The sequence below is a fragment of the Apus apus genome, chromosome 6 (assembly GCF_020740795.1).
Source record: "Apus apus isolate bApuApu2 chromosome 6, bApuApu2.pri.cur, whole genome shotgun sequence".
In the NCBI taxonomy this organism is placed as follows: Eukaryota; Metazoa; Chordata; class Aves; order Apodiformes; family Apodidae; genus Apus; species Apus apus.
The window spans coordinates 18,645,001-18,669,666 of record NC_067287.1 but is presented as its reverse complement, the minus strand read 5'-3'; the positions used below and the strand labels follow the sequence as shown (position 1 = coordinate 18,669,666).

The 24,666-nt window shown below is 38.5% G+C and overlaps 1 protein-coding gene across 3 annotated transcripts in view; it reads left to right on the top strand.

Moving 5' to 3' along the window:
• FIGN (fidgetin, microtubule severing factor) overlaps nt 1-24,666 on the top strand; it is a 103,571-nt gene that overhangs the window by 75,286 nt on the left and 3,619 nt on the right. For all 3 annotated transcript variants that reach the window (XM_051623945.1, XM_051623947.1, XM_051623946.1), the window contains one exon: nt 18,630-24,666. This exon is cut by the window's right edge and continues 3,619 nt beyond it. In XM_051623945.1, the coding sequence (XP_051479905.1) occupies nt 18,638-20,878 (2,241 nt within the window). In that variant the 5' untranslated portion in view covers nt 18,630-18,637 and the 3' untranslated portion in view covers nt 20,879-24,666. The remainder of the gene's footprint in view (nt 1-18,629) is intronic.

Below are 24,666 nucleotides of genomic sequence, written 5' to 3'. Positions count from 1 at the left end.
TCAGTTTGGAGGATGAAAGGGTAAGCATAGTTAACCACTTGGTCACCTGCCTAAATTCTCATCCCAGCAACAAGCAGCATGATCATACTCCTCTCGAACTTGTGAGTGGCAGAGGGGTTGATGTGGTAGATCCCTATCCTGGTGACTGCTGTGAGGCTTAATTTTTGTGATTAATTTAAAAGAAATCACAGGCAAAGGGTACTTCTGTGAGTAACAATCTGCCGCCAACATAAATCACAGTCTCTTCAAGGAGCATCAGGAAAGGGAACTGAGAGAAAGAGTTGGAGGCTTCAACTTATGCCACTACCTAATTATGCAGCTTTATTTGTATGACTAGCGAGATATCCACGTGCATGTTAGCAATACACAGGCTTAAATTATAGACATTAATAACAACTTGAAGACTGAAGCAGGAGAACCACACACAATTTAAATTCTCTATCAGAGCAAATTGTGGCTTTAGATAGAGCTGTCCCAGAAATATAGATCATGTTTTCTTTTTCAACTAAATCACATAGGTGGTATCTTTATGCAGCACATATGAATGTGTTCATTGTTCATCCTGTAACCAGCACTTCCATACTCAAGTATGTGAGCTGTTATAAAGAGGTAACATTACAGTGAGATATTTTAAACTAGTTGAATGACCTTACACAAGGGGAAGAATTCTTCCAAGAGGGGCAGCCCAGTAATGAGGGTGAGGTGTGTCCTAAAATGGCCCAGAGCTTATTCTAGCTTATCAACTGCTGCTACAGTTCCTAATTTGTGGGGCACTACTGCTTTTTCTGGGCAGTCTATCATTTGAAGTGCTGTGAGAGACAGTTTAATCATTTTAAGAGTATGCTGTGTAACTGCTCTTGGAAGTGCCCAGTGCTCACTAGAGATTTATTGAAAAAACATTTGTAGCATGACTGTCTTTCCTTTGAAAATAGTAAAAATATTTTTAAAAAGCAGTCATGCTTAGCAGCAGTTTTCATTGGTGCATTTAGGGCATTCCTTCTCTTTAGCAATCTAGACCTTTTTAAGAAATGTCATTTCTGGTTATCTTCAATACAAAATGGCCCATCAAAGCTATCTTGGTGCAACCTTAGCTTTTAAATATCAGCCCATGCCCTCTAACCATTGGTTATCAAGTACCTTTTAGTTCAGACATGGCAAACTCTCTGTTTAATACATAGAATTAACAAGACATGGATATAGTCCAAGGCATTTTTCATTAAATCAAATATAGGATATTTATTTAAAATGTTTTGGCTGTATTCTTGAAAACACAGCTCAAGATCTTTGTACCATTACATGCCTAGATGAAAATAATAAGTATGCCTAATGAAATAACATAAAGTTTAAAAAACAAACAAACAAAAACTCAAAAAACCAATCCAAACAACTAAGAATTCTAAATAAGACCATGGACAAATTCAAAGATTCTTTAGCCTTAGGAAGTCCTCAGCAAAGGTTTGAGCATAGCGTTCTGCCTCCTATTTCTGTCTTTTGTGGACTAAAGTTTCTACATCCTTATAGATGTGATTTCCTTGGTCCTAATTTATACTCTTTATAATCAGATATAACTTCAGAACAGCTAGCCCCATGTACTGGTATAGTGGGTTTGATATTCAGCTGCCACTCAACAAGTGGGCTGACATAGGCTGAGATGGAATCTCCACGTGATTTCCACAAGCCTTTGGGAGTGAGTGTGTTGAAGTGTGTTTTATCTGCAGAGTTAAATTCCTAAAGTGAGTGTCGATCTCCCAACCTGGCCTTCAGTACAGGAAGAAACCAGGAACTTGCTTGATAGGTGCTTTGTTAACTTCAAAAACCTTTACTGTCCTATTTTCTGTCCACCCTTTAGCACTGCTGCTCTTGATTTGGCACAGCTTTAACCTTGAGATAGAGCGCGGTGCAGAAACGCATGTAAAGAACTGGGAGGGGGAAGGGGAGAAGAAGATCATGTATGTCAGATACAAGAGGAAAGAGGCATCTGAAAGATCTGTCTGGCAGGAAGCCAGGAGATCTCGTCCAATAGTGAATAATCTGTTAACATTTATTGAGTATAAAAAGCAATTAACTGAATGGTTTTTACCTTTTTATGAATAAAACTCTGTCGTTCTCTAGGAAGAAATAATATTGCAGTATGCTGCAGTGCAGCAGGGTGGTTGCTGAAAATAGAGTAACTTAGAATTTCTCTATAGGACATGTATTTGGGATTGCAGTAGATATAGTCTGCATTGGGATATACCAAAATATGGGGCTTTTTTGTCATGTTCTTTTTCTGTCTGCCAGATTCCAGGCTAGATCCTGTGCCATTGCTAGAAAAAAACATAATTCCTGCTCTGGGACAGGAAATAAATACATGTGCACAGTTACGCACAAACACATCCACAGAGAGACAGAGATTTTCTGAAGTAAAGATATCTATTTTATCTATTTAAAAATCCATAAGAAATACAAAACCAGAATCTAAACAGTAATAGTGAGGAACATATTTCCCATCTCAGGCTGCAGGGCATAAGCTAATCTGCTGAGATCAGGTAGGAACCCCCCCTTCAACCTTGTGTTGTTTTTCATTACACAGCTGGCTGTTTGCATTATGTTTTCTATTAGAACTTGATTGTCTAATGACAAAGATACAGAGATATGCTAAAATAAATAGAAAGCTCTATAGTGGAAAGCAGCAAGCAGACTCTATGAAAAATAAAGCAAAAGTCAAGGACTGCTACATTCTGTTCACCCCAGTCCCTCCAAAGCCCGTGGTTGTTTTCTTCACTCACACATGCTTTTTCCTTATTAACCCCCATCACCCAAACAAACCCACAACTATATTATATAGGACCTGGTGTTCTTCCTTTTGCCTCCTTTGTTTTAAAAGGAGATCTTTCCATAAGCAATTTCAGTCAGGGAAGTTGTATACTAGACTGTTCCACCTTTAAAGAAAGACCCACTAGGCAAGTCTGTGTATTTAAGCCAATCTGAAGTGCAGGAAATATTGTCTGCCGTAATACAAAGGATTCTAGTTCTGTTGCACAACTGCTGTCATCTGCTGCAACTCATCTATTATGTAGCTTTTGTAAATGTATCATAATAGAACAGTAACCTCGGTAGTCCTCAGAGGTGGTTTGTGTGCAATTATTCTAACAAGTGGGTGCTTCTGTTTGGAACAATTAAGTTCTTTTTTTGTCTTTTTTTGGGGTGTGTTTTTTTTAAAAAAAGCTAGCAAGCCAACAATGCAGAACACCAAATTAAACAGTGTAACATGGTATTTAATCCAAGCCACTCTGCTCCACAAAAAAATCTAAATACAATTACCATCAACAAGAGAACAGAGAAATCTGAGGTGTTCCATACTCCAAGGCACCCTATGGATTGTTTATGGTACCTTTTGCTGAAGGTTAACCTGTGGTTGATGTTGGGTCCTGGTTGAGACTAATTGGGCTCTGATACTGGTATTTCACTTATGAAGCCTAAAATAATGTTTATGCTGCTGTAGAAGGTGCAATAGGTTTCACATGGACTCCAGTTTCTGCTATTTATGGTGGGTTTTGGTGGAGTTGTCCTAAGATGAGCCACTCCATGGCTCATCTTAGGCTTCAATAACAACAAATATTACCACTACAGCTGTCTCCCTCTGCTTGGCTATGCCTCCGTGGAGAGCCCTCACCCTCTGACACCTTGGAGGCACTGGCTAATGGGAACACCCTTTCTTCAAAATGGGTCTCATCATTTTTCTTGCTGTCTTTCTCACTGATTCACAGTGTTTTGGGCAAATTCTGACTTGAGATTAACCTGCCCCTGGAGCTCCACCTCCTTCTTTGACTTCCTACACTTTTGCTATTTCTTATGCTAGTCTGTACTCCTGTATATATGACACTCCATCTTAGGGTAACAGCCTGTAAGTAGTGTAAACTTTGGTAGGTCCTACTTCTTCAATGGAAACTCCTCTAAGGGTCTGACAAAGTAGGTTTTTGGGATCAGGCTAAGCAAGCCTAGAGATAGCAGAAGGAAGTGTCTCAATTTCTATTGAAATTCAGGCATTGTTTGGGATCAGCATGTTAGCTGAGCAGACTGGTGTTTTGTAGGCTTGATAAAATACTAGTGGCTGAAAAGTGATTTATTTATTTTTCTTTTGTGGTAGTGGTAGGATACAGAAAGAAAACACTGAAGGTTCTCCCCTGCTTTAATTTTACATTAGAAGTAAGAAGTGATGGTAACCATAGTTTTATAATGATGCCTAAACTACCTCCTGTGGATGCTACATTTCTGTCAACCTCAGTTTTAAACTACTAAAAATATCATAATGGATGGTATTGAAGGACTTATTGATGAGCAATTGATGCTTCAGAGCATCTGCGCTTAGTAGAATCAACAGTAGAAAATGCATATTATATATCTTAGAGCATCAGGTTGTCACTCACAAATGATGTGAATTTTAATGCATTATTCAGAAGTACAAGAGGAGGAGGCAATCCAAATCAGTGTGGAGTCTCTGTTGGATTTTTTTATGTTGTGGTTTTAGGGTTTTTTTTAAATGTTATTTTACAGAGAGCAGAACCTAAGTGTGTGACTTAAAGGTGCAGAGTTTGGCATTTCATGATAGGTAAGAAGCAGCTCAAAAAAGTTGGATCTGAGTACAAATTCAGTTCAGACTTAAGAAACTGGAAGATATTTTGATCTGAAAGCTACAAAGACCCATCTGGGAATGAGTTCTGGGTGTGGGGTTGGGTTGTTTTTTTTCCTTTTTCCACTTTGTAGTGCAAAGAAGTGCATACCACAAAATCAAATGAAACTAGCATTAATTTGGTAGTCTCAGTTCTCATAGTCCTATTGATTCAGAATGCTGCAAACAAATATGGAGGGTTAGAGGCTGCATTTAGGATTACTGAAGTTTGGGGGATAGGGTATATGAAAGATGTAATGAGAGTACTTATTCAGTAAAGGAACTCTTCTTAACGTGGAATTCTGATAGAAAAATCTCTGTTCAAGCAAATTAGTCTTCATCATTTTGTTGGTGGTTTTATTATTGATTACTCATCTTTATGCGCTTCTTTCCAAAGCGTTGGCTGCCGACACAAACCTTCTCCTGCAGAATCTCTAGTAAGCAAAACAAAATTTGCATCCCTATGTGTTTCTCCTAGTGGGAGACAAAAAAGTAGTCTTGGTCATTTCTTATTGATAACTTAAAATATTATGCCAGGCCTAAATCAATCTGGTGAGAGAACGGTGGCTCTTGCTCAAGATTCACTCTGGATATTTAATTAGCTAGAGCTTATACATGCAATTTCTTTTCTTTTTTGCCTCTTTCAGCATTTGTTAGGTACTAGTATTGATATGACTAGTGCAGCAAGGTGTTTGTCTAGTTAAATTGAACTTTCTATTGATGAAAACTTATCCCTTGCTTATGGCTGTGTTTTATGAACAATATACATCACAATATTACATTTTCAGAGCTGTGGTCTTCTTTACATTAGAAACTTGGGGGTTTTGTGCTAAATAGGTACTGGAAGTTCATAGTATGTGACAAGTGTGTAGGAAAAACAGAATTAGTTGTATACATGTTTGTATGCAGAAATAGATAAATTATACATCCAGAATTTTATCTTGAAATTTTGAATTTGCTCTTTTTTTCTCAAGCATTTTCAGCTGTTGCTGTGGAAAGGGAACTGAAAACTGCTCTTTCTACTGGCCATTTTTGTTCATTATCATTCAGCTGGTGACAACATTTATAATTTGTATATTAATGACTATAAATTGTTAAGTGATGGAAGAGCAGTCAAACATAGCTAGGTGGAATTAACTTTATGCATGCCTGGTAGAGGATCCCCAACTTACAGTACTCTGTGCGTTCCCCAAATACTCTCTGATTAAGTACCAGGTGCTGAGCTAACCCAGTCTAGCACAGCCTTTTCAGCAGTTTAAAAATTTGCTCTGGAATTATTATTGAACCCCAAGTATTTTCAAACATGTTTTCAGGGGGGGGCAAAGAAAAAGAAAAAAAAAAAAAAAAGAAGAGGTCTATATTGCAGTAAATCTATCATCACAGCTACCAATTCCTTGAGCTTAATTATGACACTACTAAATGTGAAAATCTATTCAGCGCTAGGAACACTTTTCACATTACATTCACGCTAAAGATTGGCTGTTAAGAGCTCATTACTGGTAGTTTTCTAAAGAGTGGTTTATTAAACACTGTTACCTAATAAGCATCTTTGGTGGTGCAAATTGCTGAAAACAGTAATGAGTCTGATTAGACTTCATTTCAATTACGACAGCTTGTCTAGGAAAAAAAAAAATTCTCTCCTTGATGCTTTGGAATCTGGCTACAAGGCATTAGATGTTTTAAAAGGAAAATGCCACCTCTGTGTTTCCTTTCCACAGTTCAGTAATGAATAGAGGGCTGTCCAAGTGACCGTCCAATTTAGCACATTGGAAAACTAGATGGGCAGCGTTGGAAGCACAATCCTGTTTGCTTAAAAATTCTATAAAGGCTTTTTAGTTAATATATCTAAATAGGGTCATATTTAGGTGTCCTCTGCTTCCCTTGAATAAGGATATATAGCTGTAAGAAAAGATGAAACTAAAATTAGTCACTCCTAACTGCTTTGCACAGGTTATGCATTTCTCTGATGTGTGTAATGCACCTTTCAATTGTTATCTGTAAATCTTTTGCAGAGCTACAAGATCTGTACATCTTTTACTTGCAATTACAAAATTCTGTCATCTTTCATAGTACCTCATAATTCAACCTGTTAGTGGTTTTTTTTAACTTCTGAAATAATTTTTCCTAAGTAAATACAAAGCTTGATAAGTTTGTGCTACTGGTTTCAAATACATCAGCGAATATTTGTTAGTTTATTAACTTAATTTTTGATGCTACGTGTGTTTAACTGAATTAATGTCAAGCTTTCTTTTAAATCTCCTATATGTTACTTAAACATTCTGGATGAGAAGAAAAGCTTTAACAGAAAAAAGAATTTAAGCTGATAGTTGCTGAATATTTACATAAATCCTAATTCTATCCTGTTGACAGTATAGCATTTTTAATACTGACTTAATGTTGATGTACTTTCAAAATATCATTTAACACAAAATTTGATGGAGAGTTTTGTAACTAAAAGGTTGTAATAAATTATGACCGGAGAAATGACAAAAGGGTGACCCACATGGGAGATGTGGTGCTGCTGAAGGTGGCGTGTTGGACTGGGATCTCGGACTGTGGTTAAAATCATACTTCTGTCTAGTCAGTTTACAGCAAATTTTAGGAAGGTTCACATTTGATAAAGTTTAAAAGCCATCTCATTAGGCATAGGAAATAAAACAGAAATTGAGCTAGTGCAGGAAATATGAGAAGTCTCTGTCTAGATTTGAATTAAATATTTTCTGGGGTTTTTTTATTAAATGTTTGGCACAAAATACAAATGCTGGTGGACAAAATATCATTTGTGTAATTAACTGCAGAATAACTTTTGCCTAAAAAAAAATCAGTTAAAGTAAAAAATGGAGGACATTTATATCCTTCACAATAAATCGTAAACTTCAGTGGTTCTTGTTACTTCAAATCAAGAAGTGACAGGTGAATCAAGCCCATGAACCTCAGAGTCTCAGCATCTTGTATTAACACCAAAACACCTTTTTGGCTCGTTTTGTAATGCGACCCTTCTACCTTCTCTTTGAAATTCTTAGTTATGATATATTGCATATTTTGTGAGAAGATGGACTTTCATCATTGAGCATCATCAAACATCAAGTAAAATAGTGCATTTTTTTTATTTTTCTTTTTTAAAACATCATACAACCACAAGTGTATTATTCAGCTCTACAAATGTGTGCCTGTAGTGTGCTTTGAGAGTGTGCTTTGAGATGCTAATCAGTGGAGCTTGACTTCTGTAGCCTGAAGCAAATTTTAAAACTATTTCGTGATTAGGTGACTACATATGCAATAACACTATGGACAAAATTACAGGAAAAATAACAAAGTTTATTGTTATTTAAGCAGTCAACAGCATTCAGCAAGTTATTGATATGATTGTCTTATTGTTTCACTTTTTTAATATTTCTTGAAGGGTATCTACAGAAAAAGGCTGAATGTTTGTGATAGCTGCAAAGGAATGTGACGTTTTTATCAGCTGGGGTCTGTAATTTCTTTCTGTTTTTAAAGCCAGCATGTAATTGTCCTCTGCCCCTTGAAATGCCTGTGCACTCTCTCAATGACTTATTGTGTGTTTCAGGACATGACTGGACTTTGCCTGTTGCAGAATTAACTTCACTCTTTTTAAGAAAGGAGAATCAACATACAACATGAGGAGTTGGGTTTTCTTCCTTCCCATTTTCTCCAGGAATATGTAAAAAATGTCAGCATACGCAGAGTTAGGTTTCTCAGTCAGACATCCCTTCTCTGGTGCATGTGTGTGTAAAATATGTATATGTATATGCCTACATATATATAGAAATATATTTCTATATTTATCTGTAGAAAACTCCCTGTTCCTCCTCCCCTTTGGTAATTTGTCCAGCTAACTGAACAACCTATATAGTTCCTTTCAAATGCTCAGGAAACAATACAGTAAGTCCCAAACTAAGAGCATGCAAAAAATAGGTTGTATTCCAGTTTTAAGTAAATTCGTGTGTTTTATTGAATAAGCAAGAAAGAATCTTTGGAATTTGTGGAATACAATAATTGAAAGGTTTAAGTGGGGAAAAGATTTAGCTCAGCTTAGTGTTTCTAGGATGTCAATTATTTGGTTATGCTTCTGCTTTTAATCTTGTTTCTCTGCCTTGGAGGGAGCAGGAAGGGAAGGAAGGGTCGGCTGCTCAAGCAGCCAAGCCTGGGAAGGAGCCATTCCAGAGCTCTGTTTTCCCTATCAGTATGATTAGTACCGTTCTGATGATTTGGTGAAGGTTTCCCTGCCTTGGGTGGGAAATCTTGGGTGGTTGCCTCAGCTAATAATATCATCCTTTCTTACATCATCTCTCTTGTTGAAATATAGACATTGTTTGTTGGTTGTTTTGTTTTGTTTTTCTGGTTGGTTGTTTTGTTGTTTTTGTTTGATGTTGTTGTTGTTTTATTTGTTGTTTTGTTTTAATGGAGAGACCAAATAAGTATACTGGTTGATAATACAATCCTTTTATGCAGGATATTCTCCTTGGAAAGACAGTGTATGCCAGTGCTAGCTGATCTGATGCTTATAGTAGAGAGAAATGTGTGTGGTGTGTGTCTGGTACAACAAGGAAAGGCGAGAGAGTGGATGATCTCTGCTAAGAGCTCCCTGCTCTTAATCCTGGGCCACATCAGGAGCATTCTAAAGCAGTTTATCTTCATATGTCGTCTTGTATATAAGAAACAACACTAAACCCACCAAAACTCATTTCATATGTAGCTTTTTCCACAGCCTTCAGATCAAAGTTATTTTCTTCAGGCTGGACTAAATTATACACAGGTCCCAGGAGTGAAGGACACTGAATTAATGCACTGTGTCACTCAGTCCTGGCTATAGAATATTTTTATCGAAGTGTGAGACGGAACATTTCTTTACTATTTCATTAAAAATTAATGTGCAGATTGCCAAAAAGCAAAATGAATAAATAACATAAACAAATTTTATGAAAGCTTTGTACACTGTGGAGTAATCTTAAGAAGGATTTTTTTACTTGAGTATCAGATTACTTCTATATATACATTTAATCAGTATTTGTTCTCATTTAGCTAATTAGCAGAATTACTCTAATCTAAGCAAAACAACCGTTCATACTTTTCCTGTGTTAGTAGGTTTTGGAATAAGTGCTTTAGCAGGAAAGCAATATTCCAGGTTACAGACTGGAGCATTGTGTTATCAGCCCATATAAATTTGCTTTTTCACTCTTGTTAGTTGAGTGTATTGGATCAAACCTGGCTACAGTTATTTGAAACTTACCAGAATTTATATGTACCTTCATATTTGTAAGGCAAATAGGTCTGGTTAGATAAATCTCTGGAATTAACCTTCTTTTGCTGTACATAAAGCTATGAAATATGTACCTACCCGTATTTTTCTAAGTATGATAATAAAAATATATAAAAAATAAAATGTAGTGGGATTTATACAGAGTGCTGCAGCTGTTAGTTGGAGGAAAACATATTTTAAATAGCCCTTGCTATGTAACTTGGTTTTGTGTTTTAGAGCAAAATAATTTTCTAACATTTTGGAACAGCATAATGCAAAAAATAATTCAGCATCACTTAAATCTCTATTTATTGTGCACCAACTTTGCTCAAATAAAGTATGTCCCTTTATGGCAGTTTTAACCCCATTTATCCTCATGCAGAAGTGCTCACCTGTTATTTACTCACATAAGAGAAGGTCGATACTGCAGAACAAGGGGAGTGCTCTGTTGTGACATAAAGCATACATATTCATTAGCTCTGCTGTCTCTGTGGGCACATGTGGTATGTCCTGATGATCTTCATTTGACAAAAGGAAGTGAGCTTAAAACAAAAATTGTCTTAATGGATTTAAGATACACGAAAAAAAGGTTTTCAAATGCTTATTTATGGTGAGGAACCAAACAATAACTCTTAAGTGTAAATTTAAAAATTCTTGTAAAAGGAAACAATTTACTGAATCATTATTAGCAACAGAAATTGAAAAAATAATGGAATCTATATATAGAATCTGTAATTATAAAATTATAATATTATAATTTTTAGATACAATTTTTTTTCTTGGAAGAGTTTAGGTCAGGATATTAATGTTCCATATGAGGCTCCCTGGTGCTGAAAATTCATTCATTTTGCCTCTTACTTAAAAAAAAGATTCATGGTTCTGTCTTTCACCTGCTGCAGTTGATTACATGAGGAACACACTAAAGCAGTGAGTGTCTTTTATCTGCTTTTAAGGATTTTTGTTATGCTCTTTTAGGGTAAATGAGCCTCAAACCCCACCTCTGGAAGGGTAACCAAGGAAAAGGCTACTATTTTGTTGCTTAAAAAAGAGCATGCATTTTGCTGTACTTCTGAAAGCTTCAGTTGGGTTTACTGGAGACTTGAAGTAAGCACTTCAGTGGAAGCAAAACCATGCTCCAGGTCTATATTATTCTGCAGTTGCAAATATGCATAAATACTTGTGCCAAATGGCCTAATTCCATATTCATTTATGACTCTTTTTTATCTGTGAATACTTTAATTCTCAGATTCATTAGAATTATCCTGCAGTAGTTGTATTGATTCTCATGTTTATATAAGCATAAATTGCACGTTATGTGGTATATTAAATCTTTTAAAAACATAGCGATAAGGAAGTATTCAGTGGACTACAAAAAGTAACTTTTTTTTAATAAATTATGCTTACTTTTGTTTACAGTTACTGTTCTTCTGAGTATTATCTCAGAAATATTTATGGTCTTATTCATTTGGAATTGACAAAATATGCTAGATCCTTTATAGGCATGCTGATGTTCAGAGGTACTTGACAGAAACAGCTTAAGAATGTAAAGCCTGGGAATAAGAATCACAGTAAGTTAAAAGAAAACTCATTGCAGTTACTGTCTTTGTTTAGTGGGTTTTCTAGTCAGTTTAGAAAAGTGTTATGAGCAGATTAGTACACTGAGAGCAAACTGATATAGTCAAATATTTTAAAGATAAACTACAATTAATCACACATATGACCAAGTGTCTATGCAGAAGGGTTCTGACACGTGTGCATAACTGGTTTTACTTATGGTATGCAATGATACTGCATCAATGTAATTGCACTGCAAGGATGTAGCCCTGAACTGAGAATGTTTTGGTGCTTAAGGACTGCTGCTGCAGAGAAACCAATACCTCCGAGGTGGGCAGCAGCCTGGGAGGTCCCATGTGGTGCCTACGTAACAGCTATGGTCCTTGTCATCCACATCTGTGAGCTGCCGCTTGGTTGGCCTACAAATCCAACATGCTTCTGCTGACAAAAAATGATTGTGTCATCTCTGCACCCAGTTTCCCCTTGCTTGCTTGACTATTATTTCTCCGTATTTCTGTTTCTTAAGGCCTTTGAAGCTGATGGATCTGCTAAAGGCTGTTTAGCCAGAAATGTCTTTGCGACTATCAAAGGCGCTGCTTTATGGAAATGCAGGGAGGGGGCTTGGAGGGAGGGAAGTCATTTGCTGTATATGGATTGCCATTTGCTGTTGTGAGGTGTGAAAGTGATTTAAGAGGAATAATCATTTGACAATATTGAAATTAGATAATTGGGTTGTATTAGTTTGAGTTTCCATGTCTGGAATTTAATTTTTAGCCAGTCAGCTTGTCCTAAAATATGTTGCATTTTTCTTCCTGCTTTTATCTTTAAATGCTGTTGACATATATGTGATTCTTAATATTACTTGTGATTTAAGTGTTGTTTTTTTTAGAGATTGAAATGTTTTCACTAGCCCTGCTAGATGGAAATCATATTGTAAACACCCTGCCAACAGCTTGCTCCCACTGATATGCATGGCATGCATAGGCTATATATAATAAGCGGAAGAACAGACTCTTACCAAGAAAATGCTGAGAGCACTTTCCAGTCTCATTTTCATGAGTTTGTGGCTGTGGCTTACTGAAAAAAGCTTCCAAGTTGGGCCTGTATGCCTGGGCAGCTTGGTTATAGAAGCTCTTCCTCCCACTGAGTCCTTTGACGTCAAAGGAGTTCCTCATGGAATGGAGCAGAGGTCTTCACTGAGTAATTAGAAAATAAATGTGGGAATAATTTTCTTTCTCCCCTCCCGCCGCAAAACATAATTAGCTCAATCCACTCTTCAAAATCCCTCCTGTTTCCAATTAAGAGAGATCAGTTGCACTATCTTCAAACAGCTGAAATTATACTTATTAATAAAAAATAGAGTGTAAAAGAAATGTTTTATCTTGAATTAATTTTTATTATTATGAGACATATGACAGTTTACAGTCTTACAAAATATTATCAGATTTAGTACAAACCCAGGGAGTTGTGTGTCCTACATTTCAAACAGCAGTTATGGCATGACTCATTTATTCAGCTCTGTCCTGTCGTTAAGAAGGATTTTAAAATGTGGATTTAGAGCCTGATCCTCAAGGTACTAACACCTTCAGCTCTCCCTGAGGTATAAGGTTTGAGGAGCCCTGGCACTTTCCCAGTGAATTGCCTATTTAAGTAAACAGCTGTTTTGGCAGAGCTGATCTCCTCGTGTCCAAAAGAAGCAGTCCCTTGCCTAAAGTCACTCAGTTGTGTTAATACTCTGTGTCTTGAATAATGGAGACGGAGTTGAAAATAACAGGTCAGTGGGAGAGACAGCTTTTGCAATCTTTGGCTAAACGTGTAAGCAATTCAAAGTGATGAAGTTCACACCCACTTCCAAGTCTAGTGGGAAGAGGGTGGGTAGTACTCAGAGCTGTGGTTTTGGAGTTGTTTCCTACCGTGCAACAGGGTGCTCCTACAACCCTGTTATGAATAGCTGTCAGAGGTATCTCATTTACTTGTTTGCCCCTGGTACAGTCTACTCCTTTTAAACACCACTTTAAGCCATTGTTCCATCCATATTTAACTGCAGGCCTGAAGAACCTGCTTGAGCTACTGATGTTTACAAATGAACCTGCAGACCTGTGCTAGACAGGACCTAAGACACAGCAGGGATGGACAGGGCAAAGAGACCGCAGCAAATGAAGAAATATTTTCTTTTGCCTCAGGTATGTTGGAGGAACAGTTGGTGGCTCCTGATCCAAACTGAAGCTTGGGTAACGGGTTGGGAAAGTTGGTGTGCTGCCCTGTTTCTAGTTCCATGTCACTGTATCATTTAGGTTTTGTTCCCCAGAATCTCTGGAAGTGCAATGCAACCTCTGCTGGTATCTTCAGAAAACCACAGTTGCGTATGATTTAATTTTAGCTTGATTATTTTATTGGAGATGTGAATAGATGATAGGTTTATTGAACTCCTAGTATCCTTTGTCTAAAGCAAATTGTTGCTAACTGAGCTAGTTAGTTGGAAGGTGATTGTTATTGGTTGCACTTGTCTGTGGGATTCCATAAATACTTTGTTGTGTTTTCACCCAGTGTGATCCTAGTTAGTATTTCTGAACTTTTCCATGCCTATTTTCAACAGAAACCCTTCCATTTAAACCAAAAGGAAAGCTAGTTATATATATTTATCATCTGTAACAGATATAATCCTGTAAAGGACTGAGCAGTTTGACCTGGTACTGAGGGCAGCAAATGGAGGAGGGTTCTTTTTATGCAGAAACTCACTGGAGCTCCCAGCAGAATTGGACCTGCTGAACATCCAGCATGTGTATAAACTTGGCTGTTCCTTTTTGCATTCAAGTTACACTGTTATTTTTTCTTAACTCTGGCATTCTTTCTTTTTTTTTTATTGTTTATTTTAATTAATAAGTCTGTATATGTAAGTGGATTTCTGGCATATGGAATTGTATATGAAACTGACAGAAGTATTACATATTAGATATTATATTTTGAGGCTAAGTGCACAAAATTAGAAGGGAAAAAATGGTCAAACACTTGATTCAAAGTAATTGAATAATTAAATTGTTGACTATAATTACTTTAAATGTAATTCAGATAGATCCAGCTGGAAGAATTATAGAAGAGGGATGTATAGGAGAGCTATACAGGACAAGAAAAAATAGATATTGCTAAAAAAGCCTACGCTGGCTCTCCTATATAATGTATTAAATTTATCTTAAAAGCAATTCTCTGATAAGTACATACCTGCACTTAAAAAACAGAATCCTTTTCTTCTGCCTTTTACAGCACATACCAGCACAGTTTATACAGTTCAAAAACGTCGATAGCTCAGAGGATTCTTAAGTTAGCAAAGATTTTTTTGAAAAATACATGCAGCCTTGCATTGCTTCTGGATTTTCAGTTAGTTATTAAGTAAATGCACTATGTGCAGGACCAAGGCTTATGTCAGAGTTTAAATTCCACTAAAAAAAAAAAAAATGTAACCTCTAAATATGCCCTTATTTAGCTGATTTTAGATGTTTATATCAGCATTTCAATTCCCAGCAAAACAAATGCAGTAAGATGTATCAGCTCAAGCAAAAAGCAAGTAATAAAATACAGTTTAAAATATGGAGTGGAAGTGGCTGCAAACATTAAGCAATTAGGGGCAGGAGGAGAGTGTTTGTGTAATTAAAATAAGCTACAACTTCTTTTCCCCCCCCCCCCCCCCCCCCCCCCCAAATCAGACATTTGACTTCTGTTAAACAATTATTGAACTGTTAAGAAATGGAGTCAAGCCTAGCAAAAGCTTGCTGCTTTTTCATTTAATATCAAATTGAGGAAATGGCTGTTTGTGCCCCCTAGTCCAGACCACTCCAGAGGACTCCATGTAAACACAGATTTCTTCACTGCATACTAATGCAAAAGATATGCTTATGGTTAACTATTAACCTATGCTTCCAAATAACACTAATGATTTCAATGTGCTGGAATAAATGCTCATGTTTCATGGGATGAGAACAGTCCTGTTCTCTTAAGCTTATCTAATCAAAGCCTAATCCTGCCTTTTCAGCCTTTGTTAAATGCATTGGTATTTAATATGCATCAATAAATAAACTTTGAATTATTGTGCAGTGAGCGTCTTCAAAGATAGCGTGACAATATGAATCTACTGGTCTGTCTAGCAATTATTCCAAATAAGGAATGCTGATGGTGTGACTTCCCTCTCCTCTTAAAATGGATAATTCAGGTTTTCTGACAGTATTTTGCAGCCTCATAATAAGGAAAATGTAGACAAATAAAATCCAAATAATTGAGTTTTTACACCATCTGAATAGATCTCCCACTGTGATTAGAAATAGAATTATTTCATTTTAAAAGCACATTCCATTCTAAATAAAAAGTCCAATTTATGAAATTTTTAGAGTATTGATGAAAATTTCAAAGTATTGATTTTTTTTTTAAGTAGCTGTGAAAGATATTTTGAAAAGCTTGCTAAGTGTATGATATATGTTGTTGGGTTCCAACATAGTGCATTCTTTTATCTGTTTAAATTGAGTAATCTTTTTTACAAGCCATTAAAGACAATGTGCCAAAAGCATATTCATTAGTTACAGTGCAAGTATGAGCCCAGCCAGATTCTTTGCTCCAAACATGCCTGTTTTACCTTCTCTTTCAAAAGTTTCACTGGTGCTTTAGTACATTCTTTGTGAAGAGTCTTTCTCATGGCATCCATTCATTGGTATCTAGTGAAGCATCCATCTGCTCAAGTTCTGCATCTCTGTAACAGAAGCTTTCTGTGTTTTGGTAACCTTATATGCCCAATATCACAGAACATGGATAGGTTTTATTTGGTTGATTGGTTTGTTTGGCTTTTGTTTTTTTAATAAGAGTAGTGAACTTGCATGTCTGTTAGGCAGTTCAACATTACAGGGACATTAATGTTCTTTCCTTTTAAAAAAACTTGAAGTAAATCCCATTACACTAGAAGAATTTTAGATACTGATTATTTGCAATTTGCTCTTCAGATTTCTGCCTGGATTTAACAAAGTATGATTTCTGAAAAGCTTCTGATAGTTTCTCATTAAAATTGCATTTTTTTCATATCAGTATAATTTCTATAATTTCACCCAATTTCATGATACATTTACCCCCTCTGAAAGCCAGTGGTTGAAATATCAGAAACAATTAGCAAAAAAGATTATATTGATGCTAAATGAAAGGAATAAGTCTGCCAAAAACTCAGTCTCAAACATGCATTTGTCAAAAACACTTCTCTGAATTAACTTTTATAGGATAACTGTATAATTGTTAACAGATGCTTTTCTCAAGTTGTCAAAGTGTTTGAAAAATGAGAGAGAAAGAGAATGTTCAGAAAAAAAAAATCACCTAGAAGTAATCAATGGCATGCTCATGTGGAGTGAGATTTGCAGTACTTGTACTAATAAAATATAAGGCTCAATTAGAGGTACTTTGCAGTTTTCAGGCTAAATTTAGATGATTTGGTGATTTGCAAATACATTAATCCAAAAATAAAAATGAAGAATCCAAATGCAAATGAGTGCGACTGCAATAAAATATAATTGCAAATGAATCTGTTGCTTTATTCATTTATTGTGTAATTACTGCAATCCTTCCCACCTTGTTTTCAGTATTTCTTAATCATTAAGTCGGAAGCATGACAGCAGTGCCAGCCCTGGCATGATTCTCTTTGACTAAAACCTTGTAAATTAACACAATTAGCACAGCATCATCCTGCTAATTAACTTCCAGTGTCTGGTGCAGTGGTTTTGCAAACAAGGAAGGGGGAGTCAGAAGGGAATAAACATGCCATTCTGTTACCAAACTGTGCACTGTGTTAGGTTTAGCTCAGTGAGGCTAAGCTGGCCATGTCAGATGCCAGAGTCAGGCAATGAAGAGCTAAAGGGTTTGGGGAGAAGAACAGGAGGGGGTAGAAGCTGTCAAAATAGACTGCAGTAATTCAGAGGGGAGCTAGTGCCACAGATGCTTCATTTTGACTAGGCCCCCTCCTTATCAGGGAATCTGTGCCAGAGGGCACCAGGCAGTTTGCAAAAATCACTTTTGGTAATATGAGAGAGATTAAGGGGGTCTATTTGATACAGCTGTACAAAAATCGGCAATGTTTTTACCATTCATAGGTACGAGTTAGAGGGACTGCTAGTGCACTGCTTGTGCAGCGCTCATACTGTGCGCGGGGGATCACGAGGAGGGGGGATAATACACATCACGTTATTTACAAGATTAATTGCTTTAAAATTACAATTTAAATTTTTTCTCTTTTTTTTTTTTTATCATAAGGGTTTTTTTCTGATAGCGGGCTCTGGAAACCACAGAACTTTTAGGGACTTGAATTAATTTCTTTCCTCCCCCCTCCCCCCCCCCCCCCCGTTTTGTTTTTTTTTTTTTAAACCCTCTTTCTTTGTACCCTGAAGGCTGTGAAGCTGAGAGGAGGGAAGAGAGAGCAAGCAAGGAAACAGACAGACAAGTCATGCTTGTTTTTTGTTGTGGGTTTGTTGTGGTTTTTTTTTTTTTTTCCAGAGCCTCAACAACAGAACTGTGAGGCAGAAAGGAGCCAGTTGTAATTCATACCGAGTTGTAGGCTTTGTGTGATGAAAGCGACGGAGCGCTGCCTGGGAGATTGCTTTGCTGCACTCCACGAAGCAGATTTGAAACTGTCGTGGACCACTTTAGATGAGAGTTGGATTATGGAATGACCTGCTATGTCTGTGTCATATTGTTCTGTGCAGGGTGCATTATACTGTGCTAACTAGGTGTTCAGTACCAAATAAGAGAGGTATCCTAGATGTGATCTGTCAGCTGTGTCTCATATTTTTATATTGGTTAAAATATAAAACTGAAACAGTGATGAGAGAGGACAGAGCAGTTGGATGCCTTGTATGTTAACAATAATTCTGCACTCAGAGTATTAAAAATGTACTGAGTCTTATTTAATTATTTTTAGAAATCTGGCATTACCTATATTTTTTTACCCAACAAATAACCCCCTGCTGAATTGATAAAAAACGTGGCTCCATATATATGTCCATTTTCTTTGCTAAAGGATTTATGGTATTAAGCACAGTGTTTCAGAGAGCTGAAGTTCACAGACAGTATGTTTAAGAACTCATTTTAAAGCATCTGAAAAAGGCCAAGCTTTCTGTTAACTTCGTTTTTTTTCTGCCACCCTAGGCTTGAAGATGCAGTGGACGCCAGAGCATGCCCAGTGGCCAGAACAGCACTTTGATATCACTTCAACCACCCGGTCCCCTGCCCACAAGGTGGAAGCCTACCGGGGGCACCTGCAACGCACCTACCAGTACGCCTGGGCCAACGACGACATCTCGGCTCTCACTGCCTCCAATCTTCTGAAAAAGTATGCAGAAAAATACTCCGGTATTTTGGAAGGCCCGGCCGAGCGGCCCATTCTCAGCAATTACTCTGAAGCTCCCTCGGGGCTGGTGAATGGCCGGAAGAATGAAAGCGAGCCTTGGCAGCCCTCACTGAACTCTGAGAGCGTGTATCCCATGAACTGTGTCCCAGACGTTCTCACTGCCAGCAAAGCTGGGGTAAGTGCAGCCCTCCCTCCCGCAGATGTCTCGGCCAGCATCGGGAGCTCTCCTGGGGTGGCCAGTAACCTGGCTGAACCCAGTTACTCCAGCAGCACCTGCAGCAGTCACACCGTTCCCAGCCTTCATTCAGGGCTCCCATCTCAGGAATATGCCGCAGGATACAATGGCTCATACTTGCATACCAGTTACAGTGGCCAGCCAGCACCTGCACTTCCATCCCCTCATCCATCCCCCCTACATAGCTCGGGACTTTTACAGCCCCCGCCACCACCACCACCACCAGCCCTTGTCCCTGGCTACAATGGGACCTCTAACCTCTCCAGTTACAGCTACCCTTCCGCCAGTTATCCTCCTCAAACTGCTGTTGGCCCTGGGTACAGCCCTGGGGGTGCCCCACCACCCTCGGCGTACCTGCCTTCAGGAATCCCTGCTCCAACCCCTCTGCCCCCCACCACTGTCCCCAGCTACTCCTACCAGGGACATGGTCTGACGCCCATCGCACCATCTGCCCTGACAAACAGTTCAGCCAGCTCTCTCAAAAGGAAAGCTTTCTACATGGCAGGGCAAGGAGAAATGGACTCCGGTTATGGAAATTACAGCTATGGCCAACAGAGATCTACACAAAGTCCCATGTATCGAATGCCCGACAACAGCATTTCAAATGCAAACAGGGGGAATGGTTTTGACAGAAGTGCTGAAACATCATCCTTAGCATTTAAGCCAACAAAGCAGCTAATGTCCTCTGAACAGCAAAGGAAATTCAGCAGCCAGTCCAGTAGGGCTCTAACACCCCCATCCTATAGTACTGCTAAAAACTCACTGGGTTCGAGATCGAGTGACTCATTTGGGAAGTATACCTCCCCAGTAATGAATGAGCACGGTGATGAGCACAGGCAGCTCCTCCCTCACCCAATGCAAGGCCCGGGACTTCGTGCAGCTACCTCATCCAACCACTCTGTGGACGAGCAACTGAAGAATACTGACACACACCTCATTGACCTTGTTACCAATGAGATTATCAACCAAGGACCTCCCGTGGACTGGAGTGACATTGCTGGCCTAGATCTAGTAAAGGCTGTCATTAAGGAGGAGGTTTTATGGCCAGTATTGAGGTCAGATGCGTTCAATGGACTGACTGCTCTACCTCGGAGCATCCTTTTATTTGGACCTCGGGGAACAGGCAAAACATTAATGGGCAGATGTATAGCTAGTCAGCTGGGGGCCACGTTTTTCAAAATCACTGGTTCTGGCCTTGTCACAAAGTGGTTAGGGGAAGGAGAGAAAATTGTCCATGCCTCCTTCCTTGTGGCAAGGTGTCGCCAACCCTCGGTGATTTTTGTTAGTGACATTGATATGCTTCTTTCTTCTCAAGTGAGCGAAGAACACAGTCCAGTAAGTCGGATGAGAACCGAGTTCCTTATGCAGCTGGACACTGTACTGACTTCTGCTGAGGACCAAATAGTAGTAATTTGCGCCACGAGTAAACCGGAAGAAATTGATGAATCTCTTCGAAGGTACTTCATGAAACGACTTTTAATCCCACTTCCTGACAGCACAGCGAGGCACCAGATAATAGTACAACTGCTCTCACAGCACAATTACTGTCTCAATGACAAGGAGGTTGCACTGCTTGTCCAGCGCACAGAAGGCTTTTCTGGACTAGATGTGGCTCACTTGTGTCAGGAAGCCGTGGTGGGCCCACTCCATGCCATGCCAGCCACAGACCTTTCAGCCATTATGCCCAGCCAGTTGAGGCCAGTTACATATCAAGACTTTGAAAATGCTTTCTGCAAGATACAGCCTAGCATATCTCAAAAAGAGCTTGATACATATGTTGAATGGAACAAAATGTTTGGTTGCAGTCAGTGATACTACTTTTAAAAAAATGTATTGAATGTTGGCACACACAGAACCTGCTACATAGGGTAGAGAACCCTTTTCAATAGTGTTAAAATTGCAAAGGGTACTGGGAAGACTACAATTTACCTTGCCTCTAAAGAGCCAGGGTAGACTTGAAGGAAAAGTGCATCAAACAAGAGCTACTGATCTGAAAAAGCCACACATGACAGAAAGCGCATGTTGATGCTCAATTCTGTTCAAGCTAGACAATACTCACCAAGGAGCAAGGTGCAAGTGGGTTGATTTCAGAAGGACATGAACCCTGTGTGTTGATTCCATTCTGCTGTTCTTGAGATTTAGTTGCTGTCAAGTGCCTGAAGTGGTGCTTTATTTTTTTGTTTGCCTCACAATTACATTGGTGGCATGTGCTAATATAAAGAGCTTTAACTTCAAACATTATTGGACTAAAGAGATGAACGGTTGTGTTGTGACAGAGAACCAGATTTTTGCTATTCTAAGAGCAACAGTATTCCTCAATCCTGTCTGTTCTGTGGTGTTAAACTAAGAACAGGTAAAACAGGGTAATGGTAATCTGGACCTTAATTTCTGCAGTTCATTTCTTTTAATGTTCTGTCTGCAAAAACTCAGGAAAGTGATTGTGATTTGTACAGTACCTCAAAGGAATGTGTTGAAAGCACTATGTACTGCTGAGAGTTATAGGCTAGGCTTCAATGTTACTTTATATTAAATATGTATGTTTACCTCAACAATTGGAAAATGGCAAGGAAAATTACTTTGAATGTATCCAGGAAAAAAACTAAAGTGTGATATGACTGAAGCTTTACAGTTTTTAAAAATAGAAACAGAAGGATTTCCCAGTGTTCAGAATGGTTCTTTTGCCAATTTGTCAGATCAAACCAGAGCAAAATGATTTTTCTTGTTGGTAAACTGTAAGAGTTCTCAGCATATTGCTCCTTGAAAATTATGTGATACAGTCTTTAGAAGGTGCATAGATGAAAAAAGAGCCACTTAATTGGTTTATGTTAGTATTCGAAACTGTCAAACATGAGATTTAGTAGGATTCCGAGAGGCAAATTACCTTAAGCTGTGACTGCTGGTCTCTTTTGTGTGGCCCCAGTCATGGTTTTGAGGTTGTTTTGGTGAAGCTGTAGGGAGTGGGATCAGTAGGTCGCTGGCAGAGCTATGGGTTGCAGAGCTGTTTATAGCAACGCAGTGGACTGTGACCAAACAAACTACAAATAACAAAACAAAATGGAACCCTCAAAATACATTTTTTTCCCATCCCAAACTGTAAAGTTGAGTTTTTTTGTTGTGTATGTATGGCTCCATTGTCTTTAATGCAATCTTCATTTCTCATCCATTAGAAATCTTCCAGGCTGGAGTGTTACCACCATTATTTCTACCTCAGTTTTGTTATATTTCTCTTGGAAAGCAAAGTAAGAAATAGGGCAAAAAACAACACCAACACAAAAGTCAGATTACATTAGGAATGCAAACCTGCTAAACAAGTTTCAGAGAGCTGCTGTTTTTTTCCCTGAAGTCAAGTTTTTTGTCTATGTTAGTGCTCTTTACCCTCCCTTTTTCCTCCCCCGAGTCTACATACTCTGGTGTCTTCTTTCTGGAAAGACTAGGTGGCATGTGTGGCATTTTGCTCAGTTCACCCCCATCCCCCCTTTCTTTTTATCCTTTAATGCTTTCCATGCAACTCTTTTGGTGACAGCTGACTGATGTTGGGTAACGTCTCTGAGCAGGAGTAGCGCGTGTTGCAACTGCCCAAAGCATCTGCTGTCACGTGAGCAAAACAGCCTTGCTTTTTTGAATGTATTTTTTTGTTTGTTTACTTTAAAGAGACAGTAGCAAAACTGTTGCAAAGCACTGGCATTTAATGTTTCTGTTAAGTAATGTACATTCAAAACCATTAAATGAATGCACTGAAAAGCCCCAAGAAGAGAGATACCAGTCCGTTACTAGATCATGTTTGTCTTCTCAAAAGTTGTACAGACCTTGTCCGTTTTGTTGAATCAATGGAGACAGTTAGCATTCAGAAAGCTAATGAGGGATTTTGTGATATTGCTGGAAATTTATGACTCTTGATTTGTGTTTTCCTTTTATTTTTCTTTTAAGATATAGATATATATTTAGATAGAATGTGCTAAACACAGAGCAGATAAACCAAAATCTAATTTAAGAAGGATTCCTGGCAAACATTTTTTCTATCTAAAACTTTTTTTTAAGCATAAAAGTACCATTTTAAAAACAGTGCCTTTCATTAAGGATATAGAAGGTAAGACTTAAGTACATCACCTGTTTGTTTTTTTTTTTTCTTTTTTCCTTTTTCCTTTCAACAGCAATTACAGTCTATGGTCCTTGTTATGATTTGGTCTTTCTGCTTCCCCAAACCTGCACAGGCCACTTCTTCATGCTGGTCATTCCACCACCCTCATGTTTGGGAGATCCTGATGTCCCCATTAGCTGTAGGCTCATGCACTGACAAGTATGCTATTGCAGGTTGCTGACCCAATTTCTGTCTTAGACATTGCCTTCTCTGTCTGCCATTGAGCTGTGCTTATTTGTAAGGCTGAGGCAAGTTTTGATAAACCAACTCTTTTGAACTGTTTCTCCTAACAGGTTTAGTTGGGGTTTTTTTGCAGCTGGTCAAGTGAAAGCTAGCCACTACAATGTTTGGGTTGTTTTTTTTTCTGTTTTTATCCAGTAGCAAAACCAAAAGCAAACAAAATTATAGATTATCCCTTTGGCTTCCAGCTTTAATTCATTCTCTTAAAAAGTCACTCTGGGAAATGGATTTTTCAGATGTTAACCAAAGTGAGAAGCAGGCAGAAACTGAGATGGTGTGAAAATGCAGGTTGCACATGCTCTCACACTCATTCTCTCCAAGGCTCTGTTCAGCTTTGGGGCAGCAGAAAGGGAAAACTTCACCCCTATCACAGAAGCTGTAAGGAGAGAAAAACAAAGCAAGATAGTTACCCAAATCTTTCCTTACCAGCAGCTGTCCTTGGCATCACTCTGGGAGGGTGCCTGTTGAATTTGGGAAGAGCTTGGCCAGTTAGTGTTAACAAGAGACACCTCAGCCCTTCTCCAAGTGGTTTTTGGCCACCCCTTTGATGGAATTTTCCCCAGTTCAGCAGGGGCTGAGCTGGCTGAGCCCCCTGACATGTCCTGTCCTTCTTACTGCTTCCGTCCTTCCTCCCACATTCAGCCCCTTTCTTCTCCCTAGTGAGCAGGTTCTGGCATGCTGCTGATCCTTCACTCCTCTCAACAGCCTTCTTGACAGGAAGTGTCTGGGAATGGCTTAAGCACAATCCTGAACTTGACTGGGTCCCAAATGTTAGGATTGTTTTTGAGAAGAGCGATAAAATATGTTCTAATGGTGTCTTCAGGATGAAATATTTGCTGATCTTTGACATTTTAATGGTAGAAAACTGTTCCAACTAGGCAAATCTGGGGACTGCTGCAACAGAAATGCACAAGTGGTTGGCTAGAGCTTCCTGACTGCTGGCACAGCCCTGGATGTTAAGGAACCTGAAATGGTTAAAGAGCACTTGCTGTGTCAGCCTATCTCTGTAGATGCTTTACACCGTATTTTTATGTGTGGATCCCATTCTGCATCAGCTCATTTTCTTCCTTGTACCTTCTGTAACAATTCTTACAGCAACAAAAGTAAAATAAATTGGAGGAATATTTCTGCAAGCTGAAGAATCAATATCAATTCAAGGAGGAGTTCATAATGACCTTATGTGAGACAGAAATGGAAATACTCTACAGTTCTGGCATGTTTC